Below are 12,301 nucleotides of genomic sequence, written 5' to 3'. Positions count from 1 at the left end.
ATTCTTTCTCTGGGGTGAAAGTTATAATTTTTATCTAATGGTGGCAAATGCCAATACTATTTTCAGTTTCTCAGTTGTACTTCATCCACAATGGCTTTTGCACATACACTTAAAATCTGTAGACAACACTCATTTATTAGCAGGCTTTTCTGTAGTACGCACCGCAGCTAAAGTAGACCTAACAACACAACAGGAGCTGCGCCCCAAAAAATTAATCAGTTGTACCCTGTTGAAAGCACACAGACTGTAGCGCATTTCCGTGCTTTTTTTCTGGTAACTTGCTAGAAGGTTTTGTGTTTTGTTTTGGTTTTTGGTGGGTTTTTTTGGTGAAATCCTATTTGAAAATCCTATTTCAGTACCAGCCTCAGACCTTCACCAAAAACTTAAGAACACATTGTATGTCAAAAGATCTTTCAGATAAAACCTAAGTCATAAAAAACCACCCCCACCCCCCAAACCCAAAACTCCCGCTACTACATCTTAAAAATGGTCTGTGAGAGTGTAATCTCTACATCTATTTCCATTTATATGCAAACCAAATAATGTATTCAGCAACAGTGGCGAGTTGTCTGCAATCATCTTCTTTGAGGAAGTACCACACACCTTCTGTAATACTGTCACTACTCAATTCCTAGGTTCTTTTTGCAAGACAGTGAAATTACTGTTAGCAGGAATAGGGAGCTAGCTACAACATCTACATGAATAATATTATAGAGTAAAAAGATTTTTTCTCTTTGCTTCAATCTGAATAGATTCCAATGTGGGCCACGAACAAACAATACCTTCAATAGATTAGAAGTTTCACAGAAGGACTGTACAAACATCAAGCAGAAGAGGAACAAAGCATGCTTTTAAAAAGTGCACCTGTTAATAGAGCTGTAAGAACGAACCTCTATCACTCTGCAATTCCAGCTATGGAATATAAGATATAGTATTATACTGCTCTGTTATAGTATTATACACTAGGATTGTAATAATACAGTAACAGAAGCCTACACTGGGTTGCCCAGCTAAAGAGCCTATTTCCATACACTGTAAGAGTGACTGAGTATAATCAAAAGCCTTCTACTTTGCCGAAGATGATTCTGCCCTTTCAGCAAGCGGTCTCCCTGTCAAGACCACTATCAAAGCTATTGTAGCACATGTGTGGGTACACTACCCAAACAGAATTTCAGGACATCAATTCAGGATCATCTGTGTGAAATGCTCATTAGCTTGAAAGTTTCAGAACAGTATGTCTGTACTCTGTTGATGTCTTATCAACCTGGGAGAAGAGTATGACAGGGACTGAACAGCTGCAAGACAGGTAGTCTGCTACCACAGCAGAATTAAATAAATTAATCTAAAACCAAATCAAAGATGAAGTTCCAAAAGATGGGAAAAGCTGACAGTACAGGCATTCCATTGTATACTATGCGTTTAAGTGTATCTTCAAAAAAGTAGTTACCTTTAGTTTCTTCGACAGCCAGTTTATCACAGATCTGCTTTTCATAGGTACAAAGATGCTCCAAGGCTTCTTTATATAGTCCTGCCTCCCGGAGGACTTGATTTTGATACAGCAGCAGTTCACTGTACTCATAGTCCACTTTATCAGGTGATGTCTACATAGGAAAGCAAAACACATGAGAAAGTTCAGCCTTCTAGAATGTATTTGTGATTTAATTCGTTTGACTAAAACTGCATAAAGTTTTCACATCACGAAAGCAAGCAGTGTTTTATTTTTGGCTTAAGCAGCAATCCATACAGCAATTTCATGTCTTCCTCTTACCTGCTGTGTCTTCCTAAATTCCTCTAAAATTTTTGCTGCCATTTCATAGTCTTCCAGCAGATGGTAAGCAATAGCATAACCAATCCATGATGCTCGCTGTGCAGGTCGGAGCTGAAGCAATTGGTATCTTGTTTCCTGCAAAAAAGTAGCTACTAATTTTCCTGACTTTATTCTGATGCTCTGTAGAATCCATTAGGCAACACTCTGTCTTCAGTATTCTAATATTTAAGGAATGCCACTAAAAATCAGTTTTCTATATGCAAAGTTGTTTGGGTTTTTTTTAACCAAAAGAAAGAATAAATGTTAAAACACTACGATGGTCTTGACTGAATAAAAAAAAAACCAACCACAAAATAACACTTCATGTCCAAATGAATACTGATGAGTCAGACTAACTTTGTTAATGTATGACACACGTGCTTTTCCTGTCTTACCACTTATGAACAGAATGCAATTACGGATACTTTGGTTTGAGTTGCAAGAACATTTACTATATACTGGTATTTCAAATTCACCTTGGAAGTACATATGTATTAAATAATTACAAGTGTTGTTAGGCAAAATAGGTCATGCAAGTGCATCCCTATTCTTCAGCAAGAAGATAATTACAGCTGGAAGATGCAACAGATTTGCTTGGTATCATGCTGTTTTAATCTGAGGGAAAACTTGTTACTTGTTTTGTTACAGACTCCTGAAAGGCATCTTCAAGTAATTTAAAATAAAGGAAAGAAGTTACTACCTGCTGAAAAAGCCCAGTCAGAAGTAGAGGTTAACAAAGAACTAAAACTAGTTATAGCAGTTTGACTAGAATGAAGATCACTCAAAATTTTATAAAGTAGGAGAAGGTGGAAGTTAAAGTGAAGGAAAAAAAAAACCCCACAACATTATTCCCAGTTTTGAGAGTGAATTCACATTCTTAGAAACTAGCATATGATCAGTCATAAATTACTGGCTTCTAAGCATGTTAACATTTAATCCTTAATGCATTCTATAACCATGCGTTCCGTGTATGTTTAGCAATTATACATTTGTATTCACCTTTATCTAGAGGCCAAGAGAACACACATCTGCAAATGAATTTTGGCACCTATGCTAAGTTCTGACTATCTTGTCTCAGCAAGAGAGAAGTCAAATTTCTAGATTACTAATATGAAAGAAACAGTGATTAAGAAATGTCCTAACTTGGAAATACATTCACTGAAGACCTATGTTAGCTGATGGTTCCACACAGCTCTGAGAACAAAACTTGTTCTTAGCATACTAACATTACCCTAATTTGAAAAGGAAATAATCTATGAAGAGACCAACTAATGTGTTTTAACAACCACAACTTTAAAGGTGCAAGGAAAATTTGAAAAGATGAAAACCTGACATAAAATATTATCCAAGGTCTCTCAAGTAAAAATCTCAAAGGTTTTTTGTTTTGTTTTTTTTTTTTCTCCAGTGAAAAGGAATACCTTATTACACCAGTCTACATCAGTTGAATCATGGACAAGTTTCCAGGCACAAAAACTGTAACTTAGGAGGAACTAAGGTTTTTTTCTTTTTTCCAGTTAATTATTGTTTGAATTATAAATACTTAGGGTAACCATTGTCATCTTTCCCTGGATAGCTCAGTAAGAAACAAACAAGTCTTCTATAGTCATTGTTCTGCCTAACCCTAAGTGAGCCACACATTGATCACGGTCAGCAACTATGACTTACCCTGAACCACATACACATCTCTGCAATGTGTACACTGAACAGAAGCTGCTACTTTAAAAAATAAAGGTACTGGCAAGCTAGACATCAGCTCGCAATTCAAGATGACGGGAAAAAAAAATAATCTAACTACATTAGGAGTAGCATTTGTAGAGAAGACAATAGAAAGTTTGTATTCTTCTTTATAGAAGTATCACAGCCATGACCCTACCACCTCGTAATGGTTCATTAGTGTGAAACAACATCTCACATGGCAAATACAGACAACTGACACAAGGCAGCAAATAACTGGGTGTGCAGTAACAGGCAGAAAGAGGATTCCAATTACCAAACTGCGTTCAGCTTTACTACAAAACAAATGGAAGAAAACAAGATAGTAATCTAAACATTTTGAGTATTAAATCAAGAAAGAAGAGGAATATTCAAGCGTTCTGATCCACTATCTTTCAGCTCAGAGGAAACGTAAGGAAATATTTGGACCCAAAGGAGTGGTCATTAATGCCCAGGTTGGTTGGGAAGCAAAATATTATGTTTCATGCAGCATACTGCTTGCTTTGTACCACTACCCAACTGCCAAGAGAAAACTGGCAGCCACTGATAACTGGCGGCCACTGATTTAAAGGAGGAGAGATATATGGTAAAAAGTTATTGAAAAATAGAAACTCCTTTGCCTGAATAACAGTCATCTTCTGAACACATTGCCTTTTACCTGCAGGGATCCTTCCAAGAAAACAAGAAAAAGACTGGGCATTGTCCATTGCTGGATTATACAGCATTAAAAACAAACAATTCTGCACTGAGCTGAAAAAGAATCATTTAATATGCCATTAAATCAGTATACTTCATAGAAATTGCTCAGTAGCACGTCTGCTTTTACCTTCACAAAGTATTGAGTAGTACATAGTTTTAACACTCTGGATCTAACTCCGTGTATTTTTTTAAAAGTGTCATTAAACAATTTGCCACCTTTGCTGCAGTTCCCTAGAAGCTGACAATAAATGCAGTATGTATACTTACCCTGTAACCTTCAAGATCCCTCATTTGAATCTGTAGCAGAGAAAGATCTCTCAAGATTTGAAGATTGTCTTTGTCCCATTTCAGTGCATTTCTATAGCATTTGATAGCTTCGTCATACTTCTTGTCTGACCTCTGAAGGAGGCCATAGACATGCCAACCTGGAAAACTCTGTTAAGGATTCTACTGAATTTGAACACAGAGAAAAGAGATCCAACATGGCAGTGACAGAACAGTTGGTAAAAAGCTCTTAAGTCGTTTTATAAACAGATAGTAACATTATTACCATCATTACAACTCTTTTCCTCAGCTGTACAAAGAAACTGCTTGCAAATTGAAGACAGAGAACTTTTTGCTGGTTATATACATAGGGTGCATATAACATGCTGTAAACTGTATTTTTCATGTACTAGGGGAGGAAATAAAGTAATAGGATCTCTGAAAAGACTATCAGGCTTACTCAAACACATTTTTGAGTAAGGGCTTATATTAGACAACTGAAGTGCTTGCACTTCCTGCATTCTAAGTGTATGACAAGTCCTTATCAACGTAATGGCAACTACTAATGTTTTTAAAGCAAATCACATGCTTAAATGCCTAGTTCAGCCCAGCATATATTTAGAATTGCAGTTTGATGATAAAAAAAAAAACAAACAAAAAACGCAAGCCAGAATAATATTTGAGCTAAGTGTGACTGCAAAGATAGCTGCAAAGCATCTGCCCTTTGGATAGCTTAGACAAAATATTCTTATGTATTAGAAACAAAATTTAAAATTCTGAACTTCCAGTTTGAAGTCTAATGGTACTGGCTTTTGCTGCTATTCTATAAATTGAGTAGTTGTAGAAATAAACCTTTTTCATTCATAAGCAAAAGCCCTATTTCAAAAAGGATACAGACATGACTCTTTAAGTCATTCCTTAGGCCTCTACGCACAAGTTCATAAGCTTCCTCTTTCTTCCCTAGACAGTTTAATGTTAGTCCTTTCATTGCCAAGGTTTCTTAAAAAAAAAAAAATTAAGATTAAATAAGTACCAGTTATTCACTTTCATAGGTTTTTAAGCTTAATATAGCAACTCGAAATACAGTATAAACGCAAATTTAGACTAATTTATCAGCATCAAGATTTTGCATTCTTTTTTCACATGGAAAACAATACTGGCAGATTATTCACTTAAGTAGATCATGCATGACAATAAACTCTATGCATTACTTCCACCAAAAAGTAAAGCATCATTTTATTTTAAAGGCACTAAAAACTGTCTGCTCTACAAACATCTTGGAGAGATTTTTTTTTTAAGTAAAGGAGCATTGTAACTACTCAAGTATTTATTCACAACACTGAGACTTCCACGCATCTACCCATGCCAAACCATTGGCAAAGAAAAAACAAACACATTTCTGGACAGCGGAAAGAAACTCTCAACTCGGTATTAAGAGCTGATTGAAAATACAGCAAGATACAAACACCTTTTACAATAAGACTATTCCTTCAAAAGAAGTAGCAGACCACAGTGCTGAACAATATTCAATCTCTTCCTTCTGTCTTTCACTTCTACACGAGTGAATAACAATTTCCTCTGAAAAGTGATTTAAGCAATACATACGTGTATTAAGAAACTTGCAACGTGCTATAATGAATATTAGACTTGCAGCATAAAGACTGGCAAGCTGTGACTACTGGTAAGACCTGTCTTTAAAATTACAAATCTTACCAACAATAAGTGCTTAACATGGTGCAGGTTTCTGAACGCTCTTACTGCTTTATGGGCAAAAGTTTAACAATAAAGTGCTATAAATATCAAACTTACAAATTATTACTCTATCCTAAAGTATAGGGGGAAAAAGAGAGCACATGCCATTTGAAAACTTACCTCCATGTTCTGCAAACTTTGGGTTAGAAAGGATCTGTTTACAGAACTTCAGCCCATTTCTATACTGCTTATGTTCGTAACACCTCTGTTGAAGAAGAACAGAGCACATTTATTCAAAAAATTTAGAGTTAAACTATTTCTGCACCCCTGAAATTAAGCATCAGTGCAGCTAGTGCTTTTAGAAAATGTACTAATATTTTAATGAACCCTGTTTAATGAGCTTCCTGTGATTAAAAATTCTTTCCATCACCAGAAAAAACAGTGTATGTTAGTAAGAATATAAATTTAAATGTATAATTGAAGACACGTTATCATACAGCAATTTCTCAGATAAGATACCACAGGAAGCATAAGTGCCTACAGAGATTCAACCTTCCTTTAACATAAAGGCAAACCTTATATCATAACGTATCTTGGTAAGCATTCAACTCACTTTGGCTCAATTCTCTTTCACAGAAACACCACGAGACAACCTCCAACAACCATACAGGCAGGAAAGAAAATTAAATCACTGGAACTTGGCTTAAACTATCTCTGAAAGCAACGTCTTGCGATCAATTTGAATACCACATATATCTCACATACATCCAAACTTTCAAAACTGGTATATGCTAACATTATCTTGCCATACTGGAAATTAAAACATTCCTCTACAGTTTTATTAAATCCAAATCTAACAATTTCCTTGTGTTTGAGTCTCATTTCATTATGCAAGGCGACTGCAATGCAAAATGGCACACAGCATGAACTTTTAAAACCAGTTTTAGCATTTTACTTCTGTCAATCCACTCCCCATGCTCATCTTTAAATAGAAGCCAAAGGAGGAAGATGTAATGTTGTAAACACCAATTCATTCACTTTAAATCACTTAAGCAAATGCTAGGAATTTCTTAGGTTTCATTTTACTGTAATACCAATGGCCCGACTTGAGTATAAGAGTAAAGAAACACACATTGCTTGAGCACAGACCCAAATCCTATGGTAACTAGGAAGTCACTCATAACAGGATCTCACTAACGCTAGTTGACCAGTTCTGGTGGCAGGATGGCTGACAGGAGTGTAAAACTGGGTGCAGCCGACAGCGTTCAAGTCCTCCTAAATAAGTTGTTGTTCAGGATTCTACCTTTCCTCACACTGCTCCAAATTAACTACACAAGAGCATTCATAGGCACGTATGGACACCATTTGTCCTCTAAGCACTCCCATCAAAAAAAGTTAGGAGGGGCAGGCCCAACAGGTCCTCCCATCAGGCACAAAGTTCTAAAAATAAAACTTTAGAAGTTACACAAATGTTATGGAAATGCTTAAAAAAGAAAATGGTGTATCTACCTCAACTTGTCTGCTTTATGTTGCTTTTGCAACACTGGTACACCAGTAAGTGGATGTATTATTTTCTAGGTACTGAAGTCATACAGCTGCAATATCAAGGCTGAAGACCAAGAGGCATCACAAACCAAGGACCTTGCTCCCCCTTATCCTGTCACCACCCTTTGGAGAAAGGGAATCATGGGAAAGGAAAGAGGAGGAGGAGAAGGAAGATGATCAGAGAGAGCATCCAAAGCAAGATGGACTCAGAGAGGAACATGCCAACAAAAGAATGATAGAATGGTTTGAATTGGAAGGGACCTTCAAAGATCATCTAGTCCAATGTCCCTGCCCATGGCTTTCACTACATCAGGTTGCTCAAAGCCCTGTCCAACCTTGACTTTGAACACCTCCAAAAGACAACTCACTCCATCACCAAGGACAGGAAAAGTTAGCAGGGCAACCACCTAGCAAAGGAAGATTAAGGGTTAGGTAAGAGGAAATCTGTATAGGCATCTTTTTTTCTTTTTTATTAAACTTGACTGGTTATTATTTACACCTTTTAGTCACTACCTGCTTTCAAGTAGCTGGCTGAGTCACTTTAATCAGCCACTGGTCAGAGCTGACAGAGAGCTTACAGGTGACAACACAACAGGATCAAGCCTTTTTTTTTTTTTTTTTTGATTGAAATCATCACTCACATAAGTTACCGCCCAGGCCTCCTCCCTGAAAGTAGAACTGCCATTTGCTCCCACCTAGGTGGGTGTGAGAGCAGCAAAACCTGTCACAGAAGTGGTGCAGCCACAGGAACTTAAGAACACATCTCCAGTGCAACTAACGCACTGTCACAAGCAGAAAGGGTACTTTGGGGTTTCGCAATTTGCCTTTAAGTACAGCTGCTCAGATGCTGGCTATGAACATGAAATCTTATCTCTGAACAGTTCCATTTTACATACTCTAACAACCAGTCTTTCACCTTGAGGTTTAAGGAAAGTCAGCCAAGATGGTATATATGCTAGAGACAGGAAATATTTGCACATAGATTCTTCTCGGAGTAACACAGAACTTAAGATGCAAGGTACTTTGTGTAACAGAGTAAACTCACTGAGAATTGTAATAAATCCTCCCTTTAGGCTGCAGGGAGGAAAAATTTACGAGTTTATATCCACTTACATCTACAGAAAGGTTCCCATCGACCCAGAGAACACTGGATAGGACCAATAAATTATCAGGAACTGATCATGTACTTGTATCACCTGAAGTACCAAATGAGGAACTAGCCATAGCTGCATATATCCCCCAGTGAAGTATCATAGGCCTCCATTTTCAGGTGTTTCTAGATCAAGACAAGTTGGACTGATTTCCTATATACAACTTCTCCAACCTTTCAGGTTAATATGTCGAGCCTATTTCATTCTGTTAATGGAAACATTTCAAATTGTGTCATTTTATGAGTTTTCTTATTCTATGTATGTATTCCATGTACACATTGTATGTTTTGACAGTGGAAGGAAGGGAACAAATGAAATTGAGTTCATGTTTTGTCCTTCTTCAGAAAAGAAGATTATTTCATCAAAGTGGGTCCAACAGCATCACTGAGACTCCACTACTTGAAGCCATGCATACACCTATGTCCTTCTCCAAAGATGTGAGAGAGAGAGAGAGAGAAGGAAGTCAGGAATGCAGCATACGCCACCATGGCTGGCAGAAACCTTGGTGAATCTGTGGCTTCAAGGAACAGAAACATGAAAGAAAAATAATTTAAGAAAAAGGAGACAGTAAATATTGAAAAGGGGAAAGGAAGAACAAAAAGAATAACACAAGGAAAGATGAGCATGGGAGAGAAAATCCTTAAGGGAGTCAATAGTTTCCGAGCAAGAAGAGAAAAAAACCCCAGTAGTAATAATTAAAAAAAAAAAAAAAAAAAAAATCACAGAAGCAGGAATGGTGACATCTCAAGTATTCTTGGGACATAAAGATACAGGCTTGCTAGAAGCAGAAATTGTCTTCGTCTGGGTAGTTTGTTTCCTCCCAGATAAATAGCTTGTAGTAGTCATTCCCAGGCCTCCAACCCTTACTTTGGGACAGCTGTTCTGCAGAAGTAACATACATCTCTGTTCCAGAGACCGCTAAAAGAGCACAGTTGCCTCCTCTAAGCTAAACTCCTGCACATATACATTTCCAAAGCCAGCAGTCAGAGCCTGCTTGTGATGCTTGACAGACAAGTGTTCCAGCTACAGCTTGTGACATCATGCAATTAGAAAACATAAAAGCTAAACTTCTAAGAAGTAAGGTTAAGGCTAATGCTTTAAAAGAAAAGAATCTGACTCCCCATCAGCACGGAACCTCTATTACACATTTGCTGCCCTTCAAAGCTTTTCCTTTAATAAGTTACTAGATCTTTTAAGATATCTAACAAGCTTTTCTATACATGCTGTGGCCAGAATTACAGCCTACTCCAAACACACAAAGATTCTTTTTATAACCTTTAACTCATTTTCTATATTTATAGCAAGAAGATAGCACCTGCTTTAATACAATTCTACAAAGAATTAATAAGATGAGGCAGACAGTATGACTCCTTCAAAATCATGCAAGACCATAGCAGGTAGGAGAGAATTTATATCTGCACCACTCCCGTACCACCAAGTATTTATTCAATGGATCTGAATGCATGGTGATTACGAGACAAGAGACTGACGGTGAAATTATAATGAACAAAGCAGCCCATATTCTCCAGAATCCCAAGTCTAAGGTGGAAGGAGGGCTCATGTTCTGGTCTTTGGATCCCTAAGCTGTATTAGGGCATCTGTGCAGAATCAGTCTTTGGCCAGCAAATATCTTACACGTACACATGGCTCAGCATGCCAAGTGTGAATGATTTCCTCCGCATTTCTTCCTCGATGGCTGCCATAAAGAAAGGTGAAAAGACTTCACTGTTTACAGCTTACCTACATCTGAACAGCTAACAGCTACATGGAGTTTGCTCCCCCCTCACCCCAGTTTTCCGGTTTTGAATCTTCCCTCCCTAGTGTATCTACTTTCTAAACCTTGTTATCAAACCTACAGCTAGCAAATAGGACTGACTTGGATTCTAAAGCAACTGCTCCGGTTACGCACGAGGTTATACACATGGGCCATGCTACTGATTATAGTTGGACTCCTAAGGTCTGCTGACAATAGCACAGAGATGACTTTTGTCCAAACTTAATTCAGCATTGTTTTCTTTATATATCGTATAAGCGAATACATTTTCTTAAGTGCATTTTAGAAATTTTACAGCTGTAACTTTGAAATGTACAGAAGTAGGCTGTCTAGTTCTTTGCTACCTGTAAGCAGGCAGCACGTTTTGCCTCTGACATATTCCTTCCCTCTCAAAATAGACATTTTAATGGTCAAGTACATATGTTTCCAACTAAAATGCAAGGATAATAGTCAAGTGCAGCATTTTGACATGCAGGTATGTATCTCAGCATCAAATACACAGCACATGGCAGACCAGATTCTGCCATTACCATGAAATATTTTGCACATATGCACTTCCAGAAGTGCAAATCCTCTTTATCGCAAAGCAGTCTTCATGTCCTGCAAGCATTTAATAACCAAAGTAAATAATGTAATAGCCATCCCAACTTAAATTTGCTATTTGTAAGACATTTTATAATCACTACACTGCAGATTAAAGTGTCCTGTATGTTCAGTAACATCAATAGCTAACAACAGGTTTAACTCAGTATAATGCCAGGAGTTACCACAGGTCTTACTAGAAGCTTCACAGCACAGTGAATTTACACTGCCACTAGGTATGACTCAACTTAACCCAAGCAAAAAATCACCTAGATCACAACACAGAAAGCAGAAAACTGCCTTTCTAGCAGGGGCACTTAAGAAGACGCGTATGTCCAATCTAGCTGATTCAAAAGCATTTTAAAACCACTTTGCAGTAGTAAAAAAAGTCTCATAAGAGTCCATCCAGGCTGGATTTTGCAGCTGATTAAGCAGGTGAGAAGCAGACCTAAAAGTGTCTCATGAGCAAGCTGAAGATAGTCATAGGAGAACAACATACAGGAGAAGCTGCCTTTTGTCTTCTTACCTGGAAGCATGCAAAACTAGAGGTTTTTCCTCAAGAATAAGTACCAAAGCAAAGAAGGTACCATTTGCTCCCCAAGCTCACAAACGGGAGCACTGGGGTGTTATTGACTGCTTGCTTTTTATTCTTACTTGGACCAGCACAGCTGGTTATATGAAAGAGTGGGGGGAGAGTAAAAACAATATACCAGACCCAGGTGTGTGGGATGGGATCACATTCCCAATTGTTATGCCCTTTGAACTGGAACATTAACAATAGCATGCAATTTCTACTAAAAAGACAGAATTTTGCAAAAAACAATATGAAGAACTTGTAACTTGTTTTCTCTTCTAAGATTACATATTTTCCCAGGTCGCACTTTTAACTCCAACACCAATGTTTTAAACTCCCATGTCTGCCAATTAATTGTATTAAAACAAATGCAAACTCGAATACTCTAAAAAAACCCACAAAAAAACCCAAAAACCACTAAAACCCTGAAACCACAACCAAAAATCCCGCAGGAAATCACTTCTCACTGACAGTAACTCCATTAAAGCAAGCATCCTCAT

General features: G+C 37.5%; 1 protein-coding gene across 2 annotated transcripts in view; it reads right to left on the bottom strand.

The window, feature by feature from the left end:
• The window catches only part of NAA15 (N-alpha-acetyltransferase 15, NatA auxiliary subunit), a 41,516-nt gene that overhangs the window by 21,064 nt on the left and 8,151 nt on the right, over window positions 1-12,301 (bottom strand). For both annotated transcript variants that reach the window (XM_052815666.1, XM_052815675.1), the window contains exons 2-6: window positions 6,356-6,440; window positions 5,378-5,482; window positions 4,487-4,644; window positions 1,769-1,903; window positions 1,448-1,601 (exon numbers count right to left, since the gene is read on the bottom strand). In XM_052815666.1, the coding sequence (XP_052671626.1) occupies window positions 1,448-1,601; window positions 1,769-1,903; window positions 4,487-4,644; window positions 5,378-5,482; window positions 6,356-6,440 (637 nt within the window). The remainder of the gene's footprint in view (window positions 1-1,447; window positions 1,602-1,768; window positions 1,904-4,486; window positions 4,645-5,377; window positions 5,483-6,355; window positions 6,441-12,301) is intronic.

Source organism: Harpia harpyja, chromosome 2 (genome assembly GCF_026419915.1).
Source record: "Harpia harpyja isolate bHarHar1 chromosome 2, bHarHar1 primary haplotype, whole genome shotgun sequence".
NCBI lineage: Eukaryota > Metazoa > Chordata > Aves > Accipitriformes > Accipitridae > Harpia > Harpia harpyja.
This window is presented reverse-complemented; position numbering and strand designations above follow the sequence as displayed.